Source organism: Trichomycterus rosablanca, chromosome 10 (genome assembly GCF_030014385.1).
Source record: "Trichomycterus rosablanca isolate fTriRos1 chromosome 10, fTriRos1.hap1, whole genome shotgun sequence".
NCBI classification, from domain to species: Eukaryota; Metazoa; Chordata; class Actinopteri; order Siluriformes; family Trichomycteridae; genus Trichomycterus; species Trichomycterus rosablanca.
Window position 1 is genome coordinate 2,325,719 of NC_085997.1, and position 27,569 is coordinate 2,353,287.

General features: G+C 43.6%; 4 protein-coding genes across 5 annotated transcripts; 2 read left to right on the forward strand and 2 right to left on the reverse strand.

The window, feature by feature from the left end:
* Positions 1-2,392: 2,392 nt before the first annotated feature.
* slc18a3b (solute carrier family 18 member 3b) lies at positions 2,393-3,925 on the reverse strand. The gene has a single exon (XM_063003576.1). It carries the CDS (start codon positions 3,923-3,925, stop codon positions 2,393-2,395), a length of 1,533 nt encoding a protein of 510 aa, XP_062859646.1.
* A 4,269-nt stretch (positions 3,926-8,194) lies between these two features.
* Positions 8,195-12,883, forward strand: LOC134321150 (L-seryl-tRNA(Sec) kinase). The gene is made up of 6 exons (XM_063002735.1): positions 8,195-8,527; positions 8,882-9,137; positions 9,309-9,510; positions 11,439-11,514; positions 11,899-11,992; positions 12,227-12,883. The coding sequence occupies exons 1-6, from the start codon at positions 8,312-8,314 to the stop codon at positions 12,424-12,426; spliced, it is 1,044 nt and encodes a 347-aa protein (XP_062858805.1). The 5' UTR covers positions 8,195-8,311; the 3' UTR covers positions 12,427-12,883.
* On the reverse strand, positions 12,881-17,380 carry LOC134321151 (zinc finger protein Pegasus-like). The gene is made up of 4 exons (XM_063002736.1): positions 17,325-17,380; positions 15,572-15,762; positions 15,283-15,465; positions 12,881-14,937 (listed from the first exon to the last, which is right to left on the reverse strand). The coding sequence occupies exons 2-4, from the start codon at positions 15,756-15,758 to the stop codon at positions 14,282-14,284; spliced, it is 1,026 nt and encodes a 341-aa protein (XP_062858806.1). The 5' UTR covers positions 15,759-15,762; positions 17,325-17,380; the 3' UTR covers positions 12,881-14,281.
* Positions 17,381-19,426: 2,046 nt separating this feature from the next.
* On the forward strand, positions 19,427-26,695 carry acadsb (acyl-CoA dehydrogenase short/branched chain). Of its 2 annotated transcripts, none has more exons than XM_063003511.1 (11): positions 19,427-19,513; positions 20,851-20,977; positions 21,210-21,310; positions 21,430-21,636; positions 22,481-22,651; positions 23,115-23,240; positions 23,631-23,723; positions 23,823-23,912; positions 24,274-24,411; positions 24,809-24,908; positions 25,525-26,695. In XM_063003511.1, the coding sequence occupies exons 1-11, from the start codon at positions 19,481-19,483 to the stop codon at positions 25,599-25,601; spliced, it is 1,263 nt and encodes a 420-aa protein (XP_062859581.1). In that variant the 5' UTR covers positions 19,427-19,480; the 3' UTR covers positions 25,602-26,695. The 2 variants fall into 2 exon arrangements, with proteins under 2 accessions (XP_062859581.1, XP_062859582.1); XM_063003512.1 differs by lacking the exon at positions 19,427-19,513 and adding an exon at positions 19,597-19,632.
* The last annotated feature ends 874 nt before the right edge of the window (positions 26,696-27,569 follow it).

Sequence of the window (27,569 nt, forward strand, 5' to 3'; positions counted from 1 at the left end):
TTTATTTTATAAGCTATGAATCTGTAACGGGTCCACCTGCCGTGTAGAGCAGCGTGAGCTCTATTGCAGAATCGGTTCCAGTGCATGAAGGCGCAGAGGACTCGTAGTGTCGATTCCCTGAATCACTTGAATCACCTTTGCGCAAACGGGTTGATGCGCGTCTCGGAACATTCCGCTCCTGGTGCGCTGTGCTGTGCTGCAGACTCTTATATTAATGTAAAACCTCCTAAATAAATATTAACAAAGCAATAAAAAATGATATTTAATGAGAATTAAATATGTATGATTTTAAAATAATGTAATACAAATTAATAAATAAGAAATTGAATAAACAAATTAATGACAATAATATTAGTAATAATATTAAAATACAGCATAGAAGGCACACACACGCATACACGCACACACACAGGACACTTAGGAATGGACACACACACACAAACACACACACACATGTACACACACACACATGTACACACACAGACCAGTTTAAAGGCTTTTATTAGGAAAATGATCATTACTCTGGTAAAATGAGATTTTTTTTTTAGTTCTGCTCATGTAATGACATCTGAATCTTTCTGGCTTAGAGAATCAGTCACGTTTAAATCAGTTCCAAACATCGTATCATCTCATCTCATCACAAACTTATTCTTCAGATGCAGTGAATTTGATCTTCTTCTGTTTTAAAGCTTAATTACAATTAGCAGGAAAAATAAAAGTTACATTTTATTAGACGTGGAAATGTTGGAGTTTCTGTGCGTCAAATTAAACAGCAGTAATGAATTCATTAATAATAAATAACATGTTTCATAAATAACAATTAAATATATATTAAATAAATCAACACCGAACACATAGTGCAAATATTTATTCCACTATTAGATCACATAGACGTCTTTCGATTTTAGTATTTAAAAGCATTTGTTTTTCAAATGTCAGGTGTCCAAATACTTTTGGCTATATACGATATATATGAAACAATATGTCATTGCCTGCCATTAAGTTTTTTAATTTTTTTAAATAAATTATGGAAATCAACAACAGGGGTTCACAAACTTTTGTGTTGCTTTGGACGTGGAGCTCTGTGTGTAGCTCTGATTTATTATAAAGAAAAATAAATAAACGAGGTTAAAGTGAAGATCTACACAATCCATCTATCCGGTCCTTTTAGGAGAAGTACCTGGAAGTAAACCAACATGGTCACAGGGAGAACTCTGCACACAGATTTTTTTTTTTAAGCTCTTACAATTTTAAGATTAAAATATCAGTTTATTTCTTCCTTCTGGACTCTGTGTGTCGTAAACATTCACTGTCAGATTAACAGCACTTTGTTTATGTTTCTTTTCAATCGTTCACTCATTCATTTTCACAAAGTGCTTCAAGCTACGAGCACACAGGGGCGCGGTCATGCTAGAATGAAAAAGAGGCCTTCCCTAAACTGTTTCCCAAAGCTTAGAAGCTTAGCATTTGGGTTTGGCTGAAACACCTGACCTAAATAGTTAGAAAGGGTGTCCACATACTTCTGTTTATTTATACAGTGTAGTCATTTTTAGGGATGCACACTGGTCAGTACAGTCCAGTGATTTCACCAAAAAGGCACCATCGTCACACCTTATGAGCCGTGTTACAGTGAGGATGTTGGAATCAGATGCTTCAATCAGCGTTTTTATAATTATATCAAATCCAAAAAATAGATCAGTGGGTCCAAAATGATTTCAATATATCTAGACGTCTATATATCATTTATACTGTTATATTATATATTATAGCTTCTTATATACTGTTGATTTCACACCTCATCATTCATGCATTCATTCATTCACTCATAATTTTTTCATCCTGGTCAGGGTTGTGGTGGGTCCAGTGCCAGCCAGAAACACAAGGCTTTAGTTGAGAATTTATCATGGACACTCACACATCTACTCATTTGGTGCAACTATTAAACCTCATTCCTTTTTTGGTTGGACTGGAGAACCTACAGACACAGAACTCGAGGATTGAGCCCAGGTCATTAGGACCATGTTGGCGTGCAGCACCTACTGTACCAGCTGCGCCAACTTGGCACTTTGAGTACACGGTAAACATTGATTTTAAGATCTGTAGAGGAGCTTTATTTCCCAAAGACCTTTTGATGGATTGTTCTTGACTAATGGTGTAATAATACTACAAATCAAGGGTCCACTAGGATGTGAAGGAGGTTCTCCTAGGAGATCGTTTTTTCAGGAAGCTCTAGGAGGCATTTCAAAGCATTTCGTTGCTAAAAAAGTACAATGATTCATGATTAAGGCTCTGGACTACTAACCACAGTTGTGGGAACCATCCATTAAAAGGTGTTTGTGAAACTGTTCCATCACTTTAAAGAACCGTTTCTGGCACCTTTATGACCGTTGCATTAGGTGTACTCTGGTCCGGATGACTCCTCCTCGGAGGGGGACCTTGAGTGAAACCCATCCTCAAAAGGCAGTGAATTGGTGGTGGGATTAATGTTGGTGTTGGTGGTGCAGAGTCCTTTCCTCTTCAGCTTGCGTTCCTCCATCTTGATGGTGTCGTAGAGCCCGGTGGGTCCCTCCTCCAGAAGGACGTTCCTCTCCGAGTTGGAAGGTCTTACCTGGCACACGTAGCGCAACAAGAGCAGTGCGGGTGCGTAAAGTACATTGACCAGGCCCATGCCCAGGTTGAGCTGGACGAACCCCAGGTTGTGCACGATCTGCCCTGCCACGATGGGTCCCATGGCGTAGGCCATGGAGTACGAGATGTCTGCGATGGCGTACACGCTGCCGTATACGGAGACGTGGCGGACGTCGACCAGGAACGCGAGCGTGGGCAGGAGGGCTGTGTCGACCAGGGCGATCCCGAAGCAGATCCCGCATAGTGGCACCATGAGCTGTCCGAAGTTCTTACAGGCGGGCACGGTGCATGAACTGGCGCCGATGATGACCATGCCCAGTGCGCCGTAGAACCACTGTAAGTGTGGGTACTTGGCAGCCAGCTTGACCGTTATGTACACGCCGAGGACATGCGGGAAGAACGATGGCAGCCACGTCAAACCCATTTCCCACTTTGTGGAATGCATTGTGGTCTCCATCCAGTTGGCTATGGTGGGCTCGAGGAAGGCTAAAGGAATGTTGCATACCGTAAGCGCGCCCGCCACCACGGCGATATACGGGTCCACCATTAGTTTGTAAATGGGCGTACCGACGGGCATGTTCTCACGTGTCCGGTCTGAGAAGGGTTTGATAACAGTGAGCAGCAGTAATCCGTCGACCGCGCACACGCATGCTAGCACAATGAATGGTACCCGCTTTCCTGCAAATTCGTAAAGCACCCCGCCGAAAGGGGGCGCCACTAAGCTTCCGAATGAAATAAATGCCAGGGCAATTCCCAGAGCCTTGCTTCTCTCAGATTCCTCTGTATACTTGTCAGCAATCATGGCGATCCCCGAGGTATCCGCAAACGCCGAACCCAACCCCTGCAAGCTACGCGCGAAAAACAAGGTGGTGTAGCTTTCTGCAAACGCAAACACGGTGGTGGAAAAAAACATCACCAGCAGTCCAATCAACAACGGGTAATCATAACCCACCCGGTCTATAAAGGTGCCCGATAACGGGTTCACCAAAAGTTGCACGATGGCCTTGGACGCGAAAAAAACCCCGATCTTGACGTCCAGGTTCTCCGCGGAGGACGTGTTGTCGTGAGACGCCTGGACGCTCTCCAGATCGGCCAGATAGTCTGGGATAATGGGGACGATCACCATGTACAGCATGTTGTCCAGCAGCAGCGCCACGCACACGATCACCAAAATGATGCGCCGCTGGCGCTCCGGGTCGTGCATCGCGTCGCCCAGTTGCTTGGTCTTCTCTCCCATCTCTGAGAGTTTGAGCGCGGCTGATTTAGCCAGACCTGTCGATCCACTCGACTCCTCCATGTCTAATATTTGTAAAGTGTTATTTTCTTAGGAAGGTACAAGAAAAACAATCAATCAATCACGCTTCTTACGTGTCTGAGCGCAAGTTTCCGACCTCGTCTCTCCGTGAGCTACTTACAGTCAGATAAATCCATCCACATTTTATTCTTTGTCATTGTTTAGGATTGTGGGATTCGAACTTTCCAACATTTATCAGTTTTTTGGTCGTTTTTGTCTTCACTTCTTCCTTTATATCTTTCGTTTTACTGTTGCAGCATCCGTGCGTAAAAGTCGCTCCCGTCACTGAGCATTCAGCTCATCCAGTTTTTAATCTTCTCAAATGTTCACATCCAACATTCTCAATCTTTTTTTTTTATCGCACCAGTTTTCTGATTCGTTTCCGTCGTCTGTCCTGTCTTGTGTTTTCTTTCTTTTCTTTTTCTTTTCACTCCCAACAGCCTCCGCGCGTAATTGTATCTCCCGTCTTTCGTATCCGCACCTATGTTTCAATACTCTATGCTTTTAAAGACGTTTCTAAGTCATTTTCATTCTGTATTTTTCAGTATGGGTAGGGTCCGTGTGTACCAGTCCCAGTCCTGTCCAGTTTGAGGGTCATGTGTGTGCTGTGTCTCAGGCGCGTCTCCCCAGATGCGTTCTCGGCGCTGCTGCCATTTGCACCAGTCCGGCGTTGTTCAGTCCGGTCTTTCTTTATTACTTGCTCTCTCTCTCTCTCTCTCTCTCTCTCTCTCTCTCTTTCTCTCTCTTTCTCTCTCTAGCTAAAAAGCATATCGACATATCAACCAATCAAAAGTGGGAAAATACGCACATGGATGCAGCTCTAGCACCACTTCATTCATTCACAATGTGTGTGTGTGTATGTGTGTATAATGAATAGGCTACATCAACGAGCTGATTTTGTTGTGTGGGTTTAAATGAGATCACACACTGATGGAACTGACTAAAAATGACCTTTCGGTAAAATGATTCGGAGTTTCTACGCCGACTCCCCCAGCTCCGGCTTGGCTTTCTTCACTGCATCAGAGTTCCTGCTTTTAAATAATGACATCTGCTCAGGTGATTGTATGGAATGCGAACGTGAAGCCTCCTGCTTTTGCTTCCACTGTGTCCATGTGCTTTAGGGTGGTGATTACAGCAGGATCACTTCAAAATGGCACACTTGGTCAGCATGGGTGTTGTGCAGACACAGGTGTTGCCCAGGTTATTTAGATATATCCTAAATGAGACAATGCAAGTTATTAAAAGATGGAGATTCAGAAAACAACATCAATATTTACATTTTTGGCATTTAGCAGACGCTTTTATCCAAAGCGACTTACAGTTATGACTGAACACGATTTTGAGCATTGAGATTTGAGGGTTAAAGGGACTTGCTCAGGGGCCCAACAGTGGCAACTTGGCGATGGTGGGGCTTGAACCGGCAACCTTTAGATTACTAGTCCAGTACCTTAACCACTGAGCTATCACTGCCCTATACAGCATATCAATATAGAGAAAGCAAACTAATATGTGTACTTTATACAGTGTATCACAAAAGTGAGTACACCCCTCACATTTCTGCAGATATTTAAGTTTATCTTTTCATGGGACAACACTGACAAAATGACACTTTGACACAATGAAAAGTAGTCTGTGTGCAGCTTATATAACAGTGTAAATTTATTCTTCCCTCAAAATAACTCAATATACAGCCATTAATGTCTAAACCACCGGCAACAAAAGTGAGTACACCCCTTAGTGAAAGTTCCTGAAGTGTCAATATTTTGTGTGGCCACCATTATTTCCCAGAACTGCCTTAACTCTCCTGGGCATGGAGTTTACCCGAGCTTCACAGGTTGCCACTGGAATGCTTTTCCACTCCTCCATGACGACATCACGGAGCTGGCGGATATTCGAGACTTTGCGCTCCTCCACCTTCCGCTTGAGGATGCCCCAAAGATGTTCTATTGGGTTTAGGTCTGGAGACATGCTTGGCCAGTCCATCACCTTTACCCTCAGCCTCTTCAATAAAGCAGTGGTCGTCTTAGAGGTGTGTTTGGGGTCATTATCATGCTGGAACACTGCCCTGCGACCCAGTTTCCGGAGGGAGGGGATCATGCTCTGCTTCAGTATTTCACAGTACATATTGGAGTTCATGTGTCCCTCAATGAAATGTAACTCCCCAACACCTGCTGCACTCATGCAGCCCCAGACCATGGCATTCCCACCACCATGCTTGACTGTAGGCATGACACACTTATCTTTGTACTCCTCACCTGATTGCCGCCACACATGCTTGAGACCATCTGAACCAAACAAATTAATCTTGGTCTCATCAGACCATAGGACATGGTTCCAGTAATCCATGTCCTTTGTTGACATGTCTTCAGCAAACTGTTTGTGGGCTTTCTTGTGTAGAGACTTCAGAAGAGTCTTCCTTCTGGGGTGACAGCCATGCAGACCAATTTGATGTAGTGTGCGGCGTATGGTCTGAGCACTGACAGGCTGACCCCCCACCTTTTCAATCTCTGCAGCAATGCTGACAGCACTCCTGCGCCTATCGTTCAAAGACAGCAGTTGGATGTGACGCTGAGCACATGCACTCAGCTTCTTTGGACGACCAACGCGAGGTCTGTTCTGAGTGGACCCTGCTCTTTTAAAACGCTGGATGATCTTGGCCACTGTGCTGCAGCTCAGTTTCAGGGTGTTGGCAATCTTCTTGTAGCCTTGGCCATCTTCATGTAGCGCAACAATTCGTCTTTTAAGATCCTCAGAGAGTTCTTTGCCATGAGGTGCCATGTTGGAACTTTCAGTGACCAGTATGAGAGAGTGTGAGAGCTGTACTACTAAATTGAACACACCTGCTCCCTATGCACACCTGAGACCTAGTAACACTAACAAATCACATGACATTTTGGAGGGAAAATGACAAGCAGTGCTCAATTTGGACATTTAGGGGTGTAGTCTCTTAGGGGTGTACTCACTTTTGTTGCCGGTGGTTTAGACATTAATGGCTGTATATTGAGTTATTTTGAGGGAAGAATAAATTTACACTGTTATATAAGCTGCACACAGACTACTTTTCATTGTGTCAAAGTGTCATTTTGTCAGTGTTGTCCCATGAAAAGATATACTTAAATATCTGCAGAAATGTGAGGGGTGTACTCACTTTTGTGATACACTGTATATACAGTATATTGAGACATCTTACTCGACTATTTACGATTCTCATATCCAGCACACATGAAAGCTGGTTGCTGCCAAGAATCTATTGCTGTGTCCCAATACACATCATAATACACTACATACCTGACAAATTAGTACACAACTGTTAGTGTCCTTACTATATATCAACCTGTTTAGTGTGCAGTCCAGCAACTCAGACAATGTGTTCTTAGTGTAATTAATGTGTTAATTACTAGCTTATAACACGTTGTTTACTGATGGGAACACTGCCTGATCCCAACATTATGCAAAGGTAGTGTAATATGTTTATTCATATTTATTTTTACATTATATAGTATATTTTAAGGGGAGAATGAGCATATCTCGTTATTGAGTGGGAACATGTCAAATTTAGAGTTGTACCGCCATCCTGTGGCCTCAACTGGACCTGCAGTATCTGAATATTAATGTAACCGAGCCTCTTTAAAATCAATGCACAACATTCGTTGGATCAATACTGCTGATTACCAGTGAAAGGCCAAAAGTATGTGGACATCTGACCAAGCCTATTAATAATATAATAATGTAGTTTCCTCCTATGGTAAATAATACAGTCTATTTTCCCCTCATTTTCCTGAAAAACAGTAATAATAATAATAATAAAAAGAAGAAGAAAACGATAATAAAGCAGCAGATTAAAATAAAGTTTAAATGTAATCTAAAGCCATTAAAAATCCACTCCTTTTCACATTGAACACAGCCTGCCTGTAGTTGTACGACTTTTATTTTAAAATCTCATGGGTCTCACGTGACCAGAAGCGGCGAGTAAACAGGATGCGTTTCAAATTCTAAACTAGTACCTTACATAGTGAGCTTAATGTGCACAGCAGGTCTGGTGCCACTTCTACACTACTTAGTGGGGTAAAGCTCGGTTTAGGACACGACCGTAAACAGACGTTCTTAGTGGTAAAACGCTTATTTTCCTGCTTTCGCTAGAGCATTGAATAATATTCTGAAACGTTATTTAATTATTTAGGTTTAAACTAGTTAAATATGCTAATATAAATGTATATATGTGTTAAATGGGTTTGTTAATGAAATAGACATGAAACAGTGTTATTTGTATATTTAACCTCCAGCTGATTGTGTTTCGCTCACACCTGTAAAGCTTTATTATTATTATTATTATTATTATTTATTCACTCATTTATAAGCCCTGAATGAATGCAGTTAGGAGTGTAGTACATGAATAAGCAGGTGATGAATAAAAGCAGGTCAGGTGTATGTGTGTGTTTATTATGTGGGTTACCTGCAGCAGGTAAATCCACCCTCACACACCTCATCTCTGATCACCTGCACAGTCAGGGCTACAAAACCTTCATCATCTCATACGATCAATTAATTCCAAATCATGTCTTTGAGTTCAGCACATCAAATGAAGGCGAAGATTCATCCAAAGAGGTGAGAACTGCACAGGTCTGATTTATACAGTCACCTGTAAAGGTCATGGCTGTTTTGGGATTCCAATCATTGACTGATGCTTATTTTATTGATGTGCATTTATTTTTCGTTTTTAAAGTGTAAAGTTTTACATGCTTGCTGAAAAGACCTTTCACAATTCAGATTGCACTGCCTCAGGTACACTGGACCATCAGACCAAATACACATTGAATGTAAAGGTGTTTGATGGATTTACATTTCCTACAGGATTCTGTAAATAATTAAGTGAGCACCCTGACACCACGGTGAATTCAGTAATCAAAGAATTATAGAAAATATTTTGCTCCTTTTCACTGTGTGTATGTTGTTGTGCAGTACGGCATGTGGAAGCAGCACAGACAGGCCGTGTTGGAGTGTTTGGATGGTTTCCTGCAGGATCCCGGTGCTGTAGGACCTCACACACATGCAGGAATGAGTGTGTATGATGGGTTTAAACAAGAGATGGAAAAACAGCAGATCCTACAAGCATTACAAAACACGGACGTGGATCCACACCATCTCGTCATACTGCTCGACGATAACTACTACTACCAGAGCATGAGATACCAGGTGTACCAGCTCGCCCGCAAACGTATGTCTGAATAATAATAATACAGGAATAATAAAACTGTTATTTTAAGAGTATATTACCGGTTGTTGTAGTTACAACAACAACAACAATAGTAATAATAAACTTGTTTCTCTGCTGATCAGGGTGTGATTAGGGTGTGATTACTTTTTCTCTCTCTCTGACGTGCTGCAGATTTGGTGGGTTTTTGTCAGGTGTACCTGCGGTGCCCCGTCGACGTTTGTCTCCATAGAAACCGCCTCCGAGGTCGACCCGTTTCAGATGATGTCATCGTTCAGATGTCTGATCGCATGGAGCCTCCAAACGTGGTGAAGAACCAATGGGAGAGGAACAGCATCACACTCGACAACACACAGCATCTTACAGGCACACACATGTACGGGTACACACACACACTCACAGAACATCTCACCAACACACACATCTACGGGTACACACACACACACACACACACACACACACAGCATCTCACCGTCACACACACACACAAAAACACACAGCATCTCATAGACACACACACACACACAAACACACAAACACACAGCATCTCACCAACACACACATGTATGGGTTCATACACACACACACACAAAAACACACAGCATCTCATAGACACACACACACACAAAAACACACAGCATCTCACCAACACACACATGTATGGGTACATACATACACACACACAAACACACAGCATCTCATAGACACACACACACACAAAAACACACAGCATCTCATAGACACACACACACACAAAAACACACAGCATCTCACCAACACACACATGTATGGGTTCATACATACACACACAAAAACACACAGCATCTCATAGACACACACATGTACAGGTACACACACTCACAACATCTCACCAACACACACATCTACGGGTACACACACTCAGCATCTCACCGACACACACATGTACAGGTACACACACACACTCACAACATCTCACCAATACACACATCTACGGGTACACACACAGCATCTCACAGACACATGCATGTACTGGTACACACACACAGATACACACATGTACGGGTGCACACACACATCTCACAGACACATGCATGTACTGGTACACACACACAGATACACACATGTACGGGTACACACACACAACATCTCACAGACACACATATGTACAGGTACACACCCACCCACACTCAGCATCTCACTGACACATGTACGGGTACACACATGCAACATCTCACAATCACACACACACAAAAAACACACAGCATCTCACACACACACACACACACATGTACTGGTACACATACACACACACATTTTAAAGAGAAAGTCTGACGTGCTGGTGAGGTGGACTATTCTCAGCACAGCACTGACATTGAGATGATAATGACAGGGCAGTGTGTGAGGCGCAGCAGGGCATTTTGGTATTTTAACACCTCACTGTTACTGCTGAGTGCAAAATAGACCAGCAATCAAAAATATCCAGCCAGCAGCATCATGTGGTTAAAACTCCTGCTGATAAAGAACGAGAGGAGGATTTACACACACACACACACACGGTACATGAAGCAATAAAACTGTATTCGCTACACTGCTTACAAAAGAAAAGCAAAGAAAAAAGAGGGAGGAAATCGAGCTAAGAACGTAAATTAGCGTTTGGTTCTCTGGTATTTATGTTTGAGGGTTATATCGGTGGACTATTGGAGGTTCTGTGAGCAGCTTCTCTGTGTCTATAAAAATTTGACAATTAGATTTTAAATTCAGAAACTTTCCACTAATACATTTAACCAAAATATTTTAATTACTATACAGTTTATTAACACTAGAAATAAACTTTATGACCAAAATATTAGGCATTAATTTTGGCTTTAACATAAGGATGCTTCTCAGGAAGACTCAAGACTGGGGTAACAGTTTAGGTTTCAACACAACAATGACCCAAAGCATACAGCCAAAACAACACTGGAGAGCCCTCAGGTCAAGTCTCCAAACGTCATTGAGTAACCCAGATGAAGCCCAGACTTAAACCCTATTGCACATCTGTGGAGAGACCTGAATAAGGCAGTTTACAGACTTGCCATCCAATCTGACAGATGTTAAAATGATTTGTTATGAAGAATGGGACAAACCGCCTAAATCCAGGTGAGCAAAGTTTGTAGAGACGAATTTAAGCTGTAATTACAAGTGTGCATTAAATCAAGGGGTCTGAATACTTTCTAAATATTAAAACAGTAATTATGTTAGTCTGGTCTTGGTTTTGCTCTTTTTCTTGTTGTTCTTTGAATGTTCTGGAAATAAAATTGTTTATTTTTGTTGTTTTCGTAGAGAAAACCTGCTCCATTTGATTGGTTCAGCAGTTGAAAATCCACTGAGCCCACTTCAGGATGATTCAAAAGAGAGGGTAAAAGACAGTCAGAACTGTATAAGTATGTGGACACCTCTTATTATTATTGAATTAAGATGTTTTAGCCACTCCAGTTTCTCACAGTTAACGTTAACTTGGTCTGTGGTCTGTTCCAGCAAAAAAGTGAGATATAAAGACATGCTTATGTGTCTTTAGTGAACACATTTGGAATGAATGCATAAGGAATGTTAACTGCTAGCTAAGCCTTCTCAGTGCCTGAGCTTAAAAATGCTCTTTTAACTGAAAACTTGGTTGGTTAAGGTGGTTGGACCATATTAACGATCACGGTCTGACCAGATAAAGGTCCTGTGTCCACATACTTTTGGCTTTATAGTGTATACGATTTGTTGCATGTTGAGATCTTTCTCTGGTTTATTTTAGGAAGCAGATCGGGAGCGGTGCGCCTCCAGTGTCGTGCACCAGGCGGACCAGGCCTGTAGGAGGCTCGTCTCACAGGCCATGATTACAGCCAGAGGTAAAAACAGTTAGTGGTGTTGCACAGATTCGGTTTTGTCTTGGCAGTGGTACCCAAACCCAAGTGAAGTAGTGGTAGTGGCATAGAGTGGACGCTTTTATCCAAAGTCATTTTCAATTGTGACCAAATATAATGCAAGTAATTGAGGGTTTAGGACCTCAGGAGTCTAACAGTGGTAACTTGGTGGTGATCTGATGCAGAGAGGGTCTAACAACTCGTCCTTCTAACTGTTAGAGAATAAACGATCTGCTGAGGCGTTGAAGTCGTTAGCCAGAGATCTGAGCGAGCAGAAGAGCACGTTCCTGCAGGAACTCAGAGGACACGTTCTCCACGAGCTGGTACCAAACGAGTGCGTGTGTGTGGAGAAGGTGGTGGACATCGCAACCGCCACGTTCAAACACAGGACCGATGCGGTGATGGAGAGGTACGGCTGACTGCAGATCCGGCTAAGGGTGAAGAATTCCTTCAGTTGTGTTAGTGAATATAAATATAAATTTTTGCTGCTAATTTTATTTGTAATATGTAAATACATAAAAAAAAATAAAAGTAATCGCCCCCGACTAAGCCGGATGGGGTCTCTCTCTCATGTCTGGTGCAATTGCGACCTCTGCTGGCTGATTGATGGCGCCTGCACAGAGATGAGAAAAGAGTGCCGTCACGGTGCGTCTCTCCGTACACAACGTTAAGCTGCACTGCACTCGTCAAAGTGTAGGTGATAAGATGCATACGGCTGCTGCCCACGTGTCGGAGAGGGCGTAGGTTAGCTTCGTTCTCCTCGATCAGAGCGGGGATCGGCATTGGTGGAGAGGAAGCGTGACGCAATCTGGCAATTGGACGCGCAAAAAACGCATAAACAAAATATCAAATAAAGAAATAAATACTCACACATTGTTTATTTTCATTTTGATTTATTAAAAAGTCATTTTTTCTTTTCCTTAGAAACAAATTTAACAGAAACTACAAGATTATGGTTCAAACCGGCACAAGAAAGCAAGTCTCTTGATGCTCTTGAGTGTCACTTCGCTTCTCATTTGCAAAATCTCACGAGTATCGATCGCTGTACGTCTTCGACACTCTTGACTAACTAAGCTAAGAGCTAAATCCTTCATTCCTTTACCAACAGTCGGTGCTTGATCATGGACAGGGTTGTGGTGGGTCCACAGCCTATCGTAGTAACACTGTTCCAACGTTAAAACAGCCACCGTGGGGCACTTTGATCGAATGTCTTTACATCATAAATGTAGAAAGAATAATAAAGTAAACATGACTTTACTAGAATAGAAGTAAACCGTCAAATGCGGGATTATTGGCACCCGTGGAACAGATGGGTTAAATTATCAAGGATTAAGTGTTTGTGGTTAATTAGCCGAATCTGAATTTAAGCTTATTTAAGAGTTTAGGGAATCTTAAGCGGTCATTAATTAGGGGATAAATATGAGGTGTGCCTCAAAGGTGTGTAATGAACCTGCCAGAATGAGATGCAATGGAGTGAGGAGGATGGTCAGAGAGGCAAAAATTCCACTTCATATAACAGCTGGAGAATCAAATGGCACCGTTTGAGATCTAACCCCAAACGTAAGCACCAGGGTGTTGAATTTTTGGAACCACAAACTCTCAGTCATGACATTTACATTTTCAGCATTTAGCAGATGCTTTTATCCAAAGTGGCTTACAGTACCGTGACAGTGTACTGTCTAAGCGATGGAGGGTTAAGGGCCTTGCTCAAGGGCCCAACAGTGACAACCTGGCAGTTGTGGGGCTTGAACCAGTGCCGATTGAACCAGCAGGCAGTTGTAGCCTAGTGGTTAAGGTACTAGACTAGTAATCAAAAGGTCGCTGATTCAAACTTCACCACTGCCAGATTGTCACTGTTGGGCCCTTGAGCAAGGCCCTTAACCCTCAGTTACTTACAGTACTGTAGTGGCAAGTACCTTAACCACTAGGCTCCATTATCCCACGGTTATTTAGAAAATAACTTCCAATCATTAAGGGGTTAGGTTTTCTCCAAAGGCCCCGGGAACCTTGTTAAAAAACATTGCACCATGGACTCCATGAAGTATCTGGAGATGAAAAATGAAAATCCGCCTCCCAGTCTCCTGACCTAAAGCTTACTGGATAGCTTGGGCTGGGCTGAAGAGTAGAGTCCACAAGAAAGTCCACAACCGAGGAACCTGAAGGATCTGGACAGCGGTGCCAGTTAAGAATGGGGCGGAGGGAGGGGTGTGCGCCAATCATTTTGGATCTGACTATACCGACCATCCAATAAATACTCTCTGGACGTCGGTCGGGTCACTTGCGATGCAGGCCTCGGGCGAAGTGGCAGGCGAACGTGTACTTGTCGCCGCAGTGCTCGCCGCACACGTTGCACTGGAAGGGCTGGTCGTATCCATGGCAACCCATATGCACGGTATACATGACGTTGTCGGAGAAGTACGTCTGGCAGTGGGAGCAGAAGTAGAGCGTCCGAGGGGGGACGTGTGGCACCGTCGCCGAGGACGACCCGGGACTCAGGATGATGTGCGTGGCGGTGAGGTCCAGCTGCTCCTCTCTGAGCGACGCCGCGGGCGCCTCCTGGTTGGGGTGCGGCGGGTTTTCCGTCTGCACCGGCGATTTGGGACAGAACCCGTTGGCGTAGTCCTGCGCCTCGCCCGCCGCCGGCTGAGGGCCGAGGTCGTCCGGGGGATGAGCCTGACCGTGGGGCCGGGAGGCCGGTCTCTCCTGGGGGGCGCTCGGGGGCTCGGGGGCCGCTTGCTGGCGCGTGGTCTTGGCGCGGTACTTGTGGTGCCGCCGCCGATGGCGCGAGAGGTTGCTGCGGTCGTTGCAGCGGAAGGAGCACAGGCCGCACTTGTAGGGTTTCTCGCCGGCGTGGGAGCGCAGGTGGGCCTCCAGGTGGCGCAGGTAGGCCGAGGAGAACGGGCACAGCTGGCAGCGGTGCGGCTTCTCGCCTGTGTCGGGAAAAAAAAAAAAAGGCACAAAAATGGGCACTTTATTAGGAACACTGACCTTTCTAACTATCATATAGATCCTGATATAGATGAACTGTGTGGGTATACAATCACTGACTGTAGGCCATCTGTTGCTGTCCCTATTTATCATCATAGTGGACCATTCTTAGCACTGGAATGATACTATCATAGTAATAACATAGTCGTGTGTGTGTATAGCAGGTGCAGCGGTGTTGTTGGGAATCCTGCCTGGCCTTTTTATTAGGAACACACACCCTGGTGCAGACAGCAATAGGTGTGTTACAGTCAGTAGTTGTATACCCCATAAAACTGCACCCGTGCTACCGGTGTGTATGCGCACGTGCTCGATGAGTCTGGTCGTGCTCCTGTTGGTGTAGTTACAGTAACGGCACTTCATCCGCCCGTCGTCCATCTTCTCGAAGCCGTCCGGTAAGGCTTCGTCGTCCACGTACACCTCGATGGAGGCGAGCTGGTCCATGGCTGTGGCGTGTTCCTCCTCGAACAGATCTGCAGCAAACACAGCGCAGCTCGCGGCATGACACGCTGGTCTTCAACAGCACTACCGAATACTAAACCCCGAGACGAGTATACCCAGGGTGTGATTCTGTCTCACCTTCTCCAGCATGCTCGGTCTGTTCCTCCTCCTCCTCCTCCACGGAGCCTGTTAGTGTCTCATGGTGGTTCTCTTGGTCGAGATAATCCTGAAAGTCTTCCACGTAGTCCAGTGGCTCTGGCTTCATCTCGGTCATCGTCCAACTGGAACCCACCGAGGCGTCTCGGCGCTCGAAACGCATCGACATGAAACTGTCAACAGAAGATAAGACCAGGATGGATGGATGGATGGATGGATACATTTACTCTTATCCAGGGCGATTTACAGTAGTGCTTCCATAGTAAACATATCAATACTCTAGTTTAAGTAAACAACAGTCCAAGAACACAAATCTGCTAAAACCTGTTAGAACCAAAGTGTTTTTTTTAATGGAAAAGTGTGTTAGTAAGTAAGTACAAGTCATATTAAGTGCTTTGTAAAAAGGAGTGTTTTTAATCGTTTTTTAAAGATAGCAAGAGACTCCGATGTTCGGACAGACAGAGTTGGAACATCTAAGGGATCAGTACAGAGACTTAATTCAGTCTCAGTCTCTACTGGAGCTCTTTATTTGGAAAGGTGTACAGTTACTGACTGTCTGCAGTCCATCTGTTCCTCTGCACCATGTAGCAACCCCCCCCTACCCCAACAATCAAAGGAAAGGGACCCCTCTTAGGACCCCCACTGACCAGATGTTACTTGGACGAATCGAACTCTCTAATTCGGCTCTGCATGGTCGAGCACGATCCTCTGGTGTACTGCAAGTGGGGTGTTGATGTGTGTCTGAAACAAAGATCTAGACAAGGAGTGGAGAATGTGTCCAGAACCGACTAGTGTGTCTTTTTAAAAGTGATTTCAACTTGTCCAATACCCCCCCCTCGTCACAGCACAGTCATTAGGCTCCTCTTTCCATGATCCAGGACCAACAGACCAAAAAACCCCTACTGAGCAAGCCGGGGGCGACAGTGGCGAGGAAAAACTCCCTTAAAATTACAGGAAGGAACCTTGAGAGGAACCAGACTCAGCAGGGACCCCGCAGGGACCCCCGTCCTCTTTGGGTGTTTGGTGAATGACTACAGAGCTGTAACGTGTACAGAGGAATACGCTCTACTTAAGTATTCCTCCACCACTCGTGCAGATGCATTAATCGTTCAATTCAGCATTCAGGACAGTGGTAGGTCCACCGTTAAGGTGCTGGACTATTGGTCTCAGGAAGGTTGCTGGTTCATAAGTTCTGCCACAGTTTGGCGTTTCAATGTACATTTACGGCATTTAGCAGATGCTTTTATTCAAAGTGACTTACAGTACCGTGAGAGTATATCATCCAAGCACTTGAGGTTTAGGGGCCTTGCTTAAGGGCCCAACAGTGGCAACCTGGCAGTAGTGGAGCTTGAACCAGCGACCTTTCCTAGATTTACTAGTCCATTTAAATCAGTCATGGCTCACATGTACAATTTAGTACTTGATGTGTAATCAATGTCCAGATTCACAGATTATTAAAAGTAACATTGACACACATGGTCAGACAACTGTGGAATCACAATATCGACGATAATATCGGCCAACCGATATATTGCTCAGATTCCACAACAGGCTGCAGATTTGCACTAAAAATGCACTTCATAGCTAAAAGTACATCCATCAAACCTAAATATGACGGACCACGTTGTAGTTAATGATTGATAAAGTAAACAGCAGTGAAATATATAAACATTGTGCATTTAAAATGAGTAAATAATAATAAAAACATTCAAATGAAGTAAATCATGCTGCTCACCTGAGAGGGTTCAGCAGGACTGAACTGATAAAGTGAACACAAAGGGAACTGTTATATATATATTAAAATCATGATAATAAACACAAATAAAAATACAAGCCCAAACTAAATAAAGCAAAACATCCAATATTATCATAAAAACATTTTAAAATCCTGACGGTGTGTTTTAAAATACAATGTCACACTGTATTCTGAAACACAACATGAACTGGCTGGTAGCTAACGGCTAAGTGACTGCGGCTTTGTAGAAGCCCTGTGGCTCGCATCATTTCACACCCGTTTTCAGGCATACCCCGCCTCCCTGAACCATGCTTCCTTCAAGAGCGCCAGAAATAATATATTTTTTATTGTGCGTCGTAGTTAGGGCGTTTTTTAATCTAAATACTTAATTAAATATACTAGATATACACCCTAATTCTTTATTTGTAGAACTGAGCCCGTAGAACCCAAATAAAGTCGTAATCAAGTGCTCTTCGAACTAGCAATTTGTGTGATTTGGAAATGGCACTTACACACCTTAGCAAAATCGAGTTTACAAACAGAAAATTCTGGATTCTTGATGATACAGGATTATACAAGATTTAATCAGAGGTGTAAAGCAAATTTTAATCTTCCTCTGCTGGTAAAAATGCACTTAGAAATAGATTTGAATGACTGGGGATCAAGGCACCACTTGTCTGTGTAAAAGGGTTTAGCAGGTTCTAGTAGATTCTGTAGAGGAGCTCAGACTTATTCTAAATATTCAAGAGCTGCCAAGCCTCAGGTTTTCATACCAACTAGTCTTTAAACTACTGATTAGTAAAATAAACACAAATAACCTTAATATCTATGAAGTAAAAGAAAACAAACTGGGACTGTCCTTTTCCCTGTATGTTTTTATTGTCCTCTTATTCTCTTATAAGGTTTCTCCACCTTCTCTTTAGTCTCCTTTTCACTGTTCATTCTCTTTAGTATAATTATTGTCACTTTAAAAGTCTAATCATTGTTTTAGTTGTGCATTAACTATACAATTATGTATTAAGTTGGATTAAAAATGATTGAAAAACTGAGAAAGAATGAAGACTGAGCCAAGAGCTCATTGTGAATAAACAGATACAATAAAAAATCCATTATTCTATCCCACCACCACTGAGACACAAGTTCATATCTCAGTGGCGCTACCAACCAAGCGGCTGTCTGGAGATAAATGACCGAAGTCCTCTGATGGATTGGCGCCCTTATTGCCCTGCGCCTAGTGTTTCCCAGTAGAACGGGTATACTGTGATAAAGCAGGCTGATGAAAATAAAATACAAAAGCTGACAAGGATCCATCTATTCTACATTTGATTCACTACAACCTTCTCTAAATTCCATGATTTATAATCTTATTTAGCAGATGTACCATTTGCTTGAAAACCAGTGCAAGAATGATGATAAAACCACCACAACAAGCATCTCCTGAAGCTCCTACTGTCCTGTCCACCTTCTCACTTGCATTCACCCCTGCTGGCAGTTTCAAGGACAAATGTAACTGGGAACAGCTTCCCAAAAAAATACTTATAGTTTCAGCTTCCAAAAGCACACGCAAGGTGGATTTGCTGAACTAAATGACTCCTAAATGTAAGTTAATAAGCAAATGTGTTGCCATACAAAGCTTTGTTGAGAAGTGTTTTCGAGTGTTGCCGGACACACCGCAAACCTGACCAGTAAGTAAAACAGTGGTATAAATAAATAGCATGTGAAGGAATTTGCTGGCGAATACAAAGTCTCGTTTGTGATTGGTTGCTATGTTTAGAAAGTCATTTTTATACGCAGTTTAATTGGCTAGATCGAGTGGGCGTTTAAACAAGAAGCCAATCAGAACAAAGGAGGCGGGGTTTGTACGAATACGGGTGGGAAAAACACACGCTTGTGTTATGTTACATTAATTTTATCCGGCCTGCGCACAAATAATTTCTTCAATCGGAATAAGGTTCCGATTGAAGAAAGCGATTAATATCAAATCAACAAACCGAAGAGCTTACAACAGCTATTATTAATGTTATATTTATTATTGCATTTGTGTAGTAAATAAGGTTTATTTTGGAAGGTAAAAAGCTTTCTTTAGTTAATATTTGGGACACGCGTCATCCGAACAAGTTAAAAGAACCCGTATATAAACATACAAGTGTATCAGTATGGCGGCGCCCTTGCTCAGAATCTTTGGAAAGGTGAGTAAATAAATCCTAACTTTCTAAATTCGGTTTAACATCCAAATATAAATCGCAGCTTTGGAACTGGAACTAAATAAGAGCAGCTTTGGAACTGGAACTAAATAAGAGCAGCTTTGGTACTGGAACTAAATATGTTAGGATTGAAAGTGGCAGCTTTGGTACTAGAACTAAATTGAAAGTGGCAGCATTGGTACTGGAACTAAATATGTTAGGACTGAAAGTGGCAGCTTTGGTACTGGAACTAAATAAGAGCAGCTTTGGTACTGGAACTAAATATGTTAGGATTGAAAGTGGCAGCTTTGGTACTAGAACTAAATATGTTAGGATCAAAAGTGGCAGCTTTGGTAGTGGAACTAAATTGAAAGTGGCAGCTTTGGTACTGGAACTAAATATGTTAGGACTGAAAGTGGCAGCTTTGGTACTGGAACTAAATAAGAGCAGCTTTGGTACTGGAACTAAATTGAAAGTGGCAGCTTTGGTGCTGGAACTAAATTGAAAGTGGCAGCTTTGGTACTGGAACTAAATATGTTAGGATTGAAAGTGGCAGCTTTGATACTGGAACTAAATAAGAGCTTTTGGTACTGGAACTAAATTGAAAGTGGCAGCTTTGGTACTGGAACTAAATATGTTAGGATTGATAGTGGCAGCTTTGATACTGGAACTAAATAAGAGCTTTTGGTACTGGAACTAAATTGAAAGTGGCAGCTTTGGTACTGGAACTAAATATGTTAGGATTGAAAGTGGCAGCTTTGGTACTGGAACTAAATTGAAAGTGGCAGCTTTGGTACTGGAACTAAATATGTTAGGATTAAAAGTGGCAGCTTTGGTACTGGAACTGGATATTGAGTTCTGGAACTGAAGGTTTCCTTACTGAACCTGAGTATTTGGTTCCTGTAAATGGAAACAACGGGACTGGAACTAGATTTTGAAATACAGACAGTGAAATCCTTCGGTTTGACGAGTAAATTGGTCCTATTACTGTTAGATTAGGTTCAGGAACGCTGTTCTGTTCCAGCGGTGTCAGTATTGGAACATTATCGGGAACGTTTGCACCATAGGGTGCACCTGATCCAGTACTATTGCTTTGTATTTGTTAGACCACGTACAAAACAATCAGTGGACCTCGTGTGTTCCATCCTCTGCTGCTCGGACATTCATGAATCCTTCACTTTGCTTCCTAACATTACTAATCAAATGTAGGTCCAGGTCTCAGGTGTCCAGGTTTTGTGCTCTTTATACCGAGTTTCATCTCTCTCCATCTAACCATGAGTCTGACATCTGTAAGTACATATGAAGTCCAAATGTAACAAATGTGTTCTGATTTATGGTTGTAGGTTGGCAGGCAGCTGGCCCGACCCTGGACATCATGCCAGGCGTTTGTGCGTCCCGTAACGGCTCCAGCGGCCGGGTTCTTTCCTCTCCAGACGTATTCAGAGGAGGAGACCATGATGAAGGAGGCGGGTGAGTATCTAGATAAATTCACTCCTAAAGATCATGTAGCACCACCAATCTGTATACTAGTATGTTTTAGAAGGTGGGAAAATAAAGTGCCTGAAAAAAACTCACACCATAGAGACAACAGCCAGAGATGAGGATAGAACCTAGTTCACTGGAGCTGTTCCTGATTCCTGAGCTCTTGATTCTTAATGTATGATGGGTAAAGAACATTTACATGATTTTTAATCTTTAACAGTGAAGAAGTACGCTCAGGAACACATCGCTCCGTTCGTGTCCAAGATGGACGAGAGCTCGAATATGGACGCTGAAGTGATCGAGTCTCTCTTCGAGCAGGGGGTGAGTGTTGCATGGTGGGAAATTGCACTCAGTTGCTCTGCTTTCACTTTAAATCGATAGTTTAACAGGTTGTTGATGCATCACCTGTGTGTGTGTGTGTGTGTGTGTGTGTGTTACAGCTGATGGGTATTGAAATCGGTACCGAGTACGGAGGCACCGGCTCCTCGTTCTTCTCCTCCATCCTGGTGATTGAGGAGCTGGCGAAGGTGGACCCATCCATAGCGGTGCTGTGTGACATCCAGAACACACTCATCAACACACTGATGGTGAAACTGGGAACTGATGAGCAGAAGGAGAAATACCTCCCCCGCCTCTCCACGGATATGGTGAGTGGAGGGATGGAGGGAGGCAGGGAGGGATGGATGGAGGGAGGGATGGATGGATGGAGGGATGGAGGGATGGATGGATGGCTGGATGGATGGATGGATGGATGGAGGGATGGATGGAGGGATGGATGGATGGAGGAATGGATGGATGGATGGAGGGATGGATGGATGGAGGAATGGATGGATGGATGGATGGATGGATGGCGGGATGGATGGAGGGATGGATGGATGGATGGAGGGATGGATGGATGGATGGATGGATGGATGGATGGATGGAGGGATGGATGGAGGGATGGATGGATGGATGGATGGAGGGATGGATGGATGGATGGAGGGATGGATGGAGGGATGGATGGATGGATGGATGGATGGAGGGATGGAGGGAGGGAGGGATGGATGGATGGATGGATGGATGGATGGATGGAGGGATGGATGGAGGGATGGATGGAGGGATGGATGGATGGTTGGATAGATACCAGGTCTGTAAGGACTGACCATATTGATTTAGTGCACCACTAACGAATTGATGACTGATGAATGACGAATTGATGACTGATGAATCTGTATATCAGATATTTCAGAATCTGCAGTTGCCTCAGTTGATGTTCCAGTTCATTCCAAAGCTGTTGAGTGTGTCTGAGGTCAGGCCACTGGAGTTTCTTTAAACTGAGCTTTTCTTTATGACTTTATAGAGTTTTGTCCTACTGTCCCAACTGTTTTGGAATTAGTTTGGCAGAGTAAATATGATCCCTGTATCAGAATAGGAAAAAATCCGGAACAGTACGTGGCACTGAGGCATTAGATGTTGACTTGTGAAGGTTTCTCTTTTCCTTTTTGGGGGCAGGTGGGCAGTTTCTGTTTATCTGAGGTCGGTTCGGGGAGCGACGCTTTCTCTCTAAAGACCAGAGCGGAGAAACACGGAGATCATTACGTCATCAACGGCTCCAAAATGTGGATCAGCAATGCCGAATACGCCGGAGTCTTCCTGGTCATGGCTAATGCAGATCTTTCAGCTGTAAGTCCCATGTACACTCAGCGGCCACTTTATTAGGTACAACAAAAAATAAAAATAGAATTTAGACAAGATAAAATAAACAGACAGAAACTTATTACCTATTTTGCCATTAAATGACACATATGGGTTAAACATAGTTATAAAAAACAAATAAAAAAATACATAGTAGGTACACCAGTATCCAATTCACCAGTGCACCCATTCTGGCCAGAAAGAGGCTCCGGGTAGCACACGCCTTCTCTGATGTGTGTCAGGTCGCCGCCTTTTGGACTCAGTGGTGACTTTTATGGCTCAAAACAGTCCGGAAATAATTCAGCGTTTCATCCACCCAGGAAGGATGAGGCTCACTTCTTAGTCTGGTTCCTCCTTGGGTTCCTTTAGGGAGTTCCTACTTGGCACAGTCGTCCTAGGCTGCTCACATGTCTGATCACATGACTGTGTGATAACTGTGTGTGATTGGCAGGGTTACAGAGGAATCACGTGCTTCATTGTGGACCGGGACACCGAGGGTCTTCACATCGGCAAGAAGGAGAACAAACTGGGTCTGAGAGCCTCGTCCACGTGTGCTCTCGCTTTCGATAATGTCAAGGTAACACACACACACACACACACACACCACACACATACACACACCAGATGCCCAAACTACATTAACTGGCTCCTCTCCATCCGGCTGTACTCCGAGGCTCCCTGTCTCGATGTTTTGCTTCCGGGACGAGAAGCAGCACGTCCTCATCCGAGGCCACGATACTTTCGCTGGCAATCTGGTCCCACTGTGGTTAACAAGTTGTAACGTAAAGCCTCCACAAGGCGGTGTTCATGTACTAGTTTTTTTTTCTGTGACCCATTTTTAAGGTTTTGAAAAGCCTCTCTCTGTTAAGTTCGTGGAATGACCAAAAGATTAAGGTCACAGGTACAAGCAGCAGAAATGAGGTTTGACAGAATAGTATCATGTTTAATCTGGTTTATTGTGTAACAGGTCCATGAGAGGAACATTTTGGGGAAAGTGGGTCAGGGCTACAAATACGCCATCGGCATGTTGAACGAAGGCAGGATCGGCATTGCAGCACAGGTACGAATATCCATACCAACACACTAACACTTTTCATCTGCTCACACCCTGGATTGGAGAGATATTGAAGCTGTTTGGTTTGGTTTGGTTTGGTTTCAGATGCTGGGTTTGGCTCAGGGCTGTTTCGATCACACCATTCCTTACACCCGGCAGAGGGTCCAGTTCGGCAAACGCATCTTCGACTTCCAGGTATGACAGATCTTTAAATCCATGGTTGAGTTGCTGCTTTCACATCATCACATGAAAATCTTCTTCCCCTTAAAGCTTCCTTGAGCGTCCAGGTGGAAATCAGATGGAGCTAAATCCGGACTATAAGCGTCTCTCAGTCTCTAAGACACGACCGATTACTCCTCCTCCCCCCTCCCCTCACTGCTTAGAACCAAAATATAAAAGTGCGGAAACTTTTTGAAGATCCCTTGTATAAGCCAGTGTGGTCGTGTGCATTCTATATCATGTCCCAAGTGTTTTGGAGACGAATGCAGTTCTTTGAGAGAAGTTATCAGTCATCAGTTATGAGACATCTTCCTTGCCGGTGTGATTTGATTGGCAGGGGATGCAGCATCAGATTTCCCACGTGGCCACACAGCTGGAGGCGGCACGACTGCTCACCTATAACGCCGCCAGGCTGAGGGAGGCGGGGCGACCTTTTATTAAAGAGGCCTGCATGGCCAAGTACTTCGCCGCCGAGGTCAGTAATAATGATTATATACACATGTATTATTATTATTATTATTATTATTATTATTATTATTATTATTATTATTATTATTATTATTATTATTATTATTATTAATAATAGACACTAGGAGAAATGCACCTTGAATACAGCAATGATGTTTTCAAACAAACACTCGAACCCTTGATGTTTTTGGTCTGGCGTCCCAAAAATACACGATTTGGCTTGTGTGGTGTGAAGGATCTCCATCAAACTCCCAAATACACACCTGTGGGATGAATTGGAATCTTGAGTGCTGGTCAGGTCAAACCTTCTGAACAGATACGTTCCAAAATCTCATGGAAGGTCGTGTAGTGAGAGCAGTGCCTGTATATAGCGTGTAGCATGATGGCGCCTGTGTGGTCTGTAGGTGGCGACGTTGACGACATCTAAGTGTATCGAGTGGATGGGCGGAGTGGGTTTCACCAAGGACTATCCCATCGAGAAGTACTACAGAGACTGCAAAATAGGTGAGTGTGTGCACACTGCTGACACTGGATATACATGATGGGAGGTGTGAGTGCATTAGGTACAGCAGTGTTGTTGGGATTTTTAACCATATATTATTAACCACTTTATTAGGAACACATCCTGCTGGCACCAGTCGTAGGTGTACAGTTATAGACTGGAGCTTGTTTTCATGCAACATAAAAATGGTTTAGGGAAGGCCCTTTCCAGTGAGCTAAAAATGCATAGCTTGACGAATTTAATGTGGAATGTCAATTATGAGCCAGGCCAATGCTTTTTTTGCCCGAATAGGCACAAATTCCCACAGATTCCCTCCCAAAAATTGGGAAAGGCTTATTTAAAGCTGCAGAAATGCCCAAACTGCTGATTGTCTGGTGTCCACATACTTCACTGGTACAGGATGCAATTGAAGCATCTAAGCATCCGAGTCCTTGTTAGGGTGAGGCTTGAACCCTTGACCCTCCAATCAAAAGTCTAGCACCTTAACGGCTGGTCACCAGGCCACTGTCCTTTGGTAGAACACGGTCATATGGGGGTCAGAGACGGAAATGTATTCTTATAAACATTTACTCTGTTTTACCATGAGGTAGTGACTTTTATCCCACAATTTCCTCCCAGGTACCATCTACGAGGGAACGACCAACATTCAGCTGAGCACCATAGCCAAGTTCATCGGGCAGGAGTACGACTCCTAGGTCCACAAGTTCATCACTCACTCCCATAATGCAGTTCAGGTCATGTGTGCAGTCAGGTCCTGAACATCATTCAAGTAACTTCTGATTGAAGAATCCGGCAGTGGATCTTCTGGGTCCTGGGATTTAAATGCACATCCTTCTGGTTTAATGTGTACTGTACTAGAATCTAGACTGGAATCATTGTGTGTGTGTTTTTTTTTTTCAAATTAAACTGTAGTGTTTGTGTAAATCTGGCAGCACAAATAATTTAATAATTATTATATATTATAATAATCTAGAACTATAGCAGCGATTTAACACCTTTAGGGATTTTCATCGCTGTTCATAATGAATAGATAAACCTATAACTACAGCAAGAAGGGCATGGGTTTGATTCCCAAAGGTTGAGTTTGCATGTTCTCCCTGTGTCAGTGTGGGTTTTCTTCACAAGTCCACAGACATGCAGTCAGGTTAATTGGAGCTATTAGAAATTAATGGCCCAAGTACGAGTGTGTGTGTGTGTGTGTCTGATTTGTGATGGATTGGCGACTTGTCCGGGGTGTTTCCTACCTTTCGCCCAATGAATCGTACCCACCTTGACCCTGACCAGGATAAAGCAGTGGGAAGAACAGATAATGAATGACTTAAAGTGATCGTCATGGCACAATGATGAATAAAAAAAGGGTCTTGATTTGTTTTTAACATCCGGCGGGTACGTTTCTATTAGATCTCAGATGCTGCAGATCTCTGGCTCTGGTGTTCTAGATATTTGAACATCATAGTATGTGTTACCCAACAGTTCTGACATTCTGAAATCTGCTATCAGTTGCATCCGCTCTCTGAACAGCGACGCTGCAATAGTCATTACGTAATATCAAACTTTGTACTTGTGGATCTGTGTTAAATCTTATTTTTAATGCGCACAGTTACGATATTTTAGCTGATTAACAGACTCTGCTGACCCTCTTAAATGAAATCATGTTACTGAGTTTTACTTAGTTTGGATTAGCATATTTGGCTGTAACGACCGCTAGCTAACGAATGTTTCTGATTCTTCATTGCTGCCACGTTCCGCAGTTGCATTCAATAAAGCCTGACACTAACTTGACCTGAAACTTGACCCGACGTGATTTTTGTTCTTATTAGGAAGCCATAAGCTCAACTATCGATTAATGAAACTTGTTTCCCAGGACACTGGACCCACTGCAGTCCTGACCATGATTATTAGGAAGCTATAAGAAAAGATGCATAAATGATGATTGATACACGCAGGCCCTGACCCGGTCCTCCTGGGTCCAGTAAATGTGCAATCTGTCCGATAAAAATTCCAGCTATGCTGCAAAAATCCATTCTGTCCTTTAGAAGAGTTTTCAAATCACTTTCGGGCCCCTGGGGGACGAGCAGGAGCGAGAAATCATGCTCTCACCTCTCTCCCGAGGGGCCTGCATATCTATTTCACCACAAATGGCTCCAAATTGCCACACTGTCAAATAAGATCTGTGTTTCTTTCTCTGCTGAGAGGGAGTTATTGAAGAAAAGAGAAGTGAGTTCATGAAATCTAAGGTCTAGTGTTTTTTTCTTTAGCTGGAGGTTTTGGGCGAGGGGGGTAACGAGGGGGGTAACGATGGTGGGTGGCGACGCTCGGACTGTACCTGCACATGAAAGAGACCCGTGCTGAACTGTAAATGACGCCTCGCTGAGTGAGCGGCTCCCGACTCCTGCAACACAATCCGCCGTCAGATTGGCAGATAGAGCCGCCTGTCGTCACCCGCCGCCCACTCGCATGGACCGACCCGCCGCCTCCTGAACCCCGCTACAGTCCACCGTGAGACCACGTCAGGATTATACACTACACAGTCACAAGTATGTGGACGCCTGATTTTTTGTATGGTGTTTAATTCTGGCTGCCTATGCTTTGATGTTTTAGAGTGTGTCTGTGGGAACTTGTGCCTACTGTCAAAAAAGCATTAGTAAGGTCAGGTGCTAGGG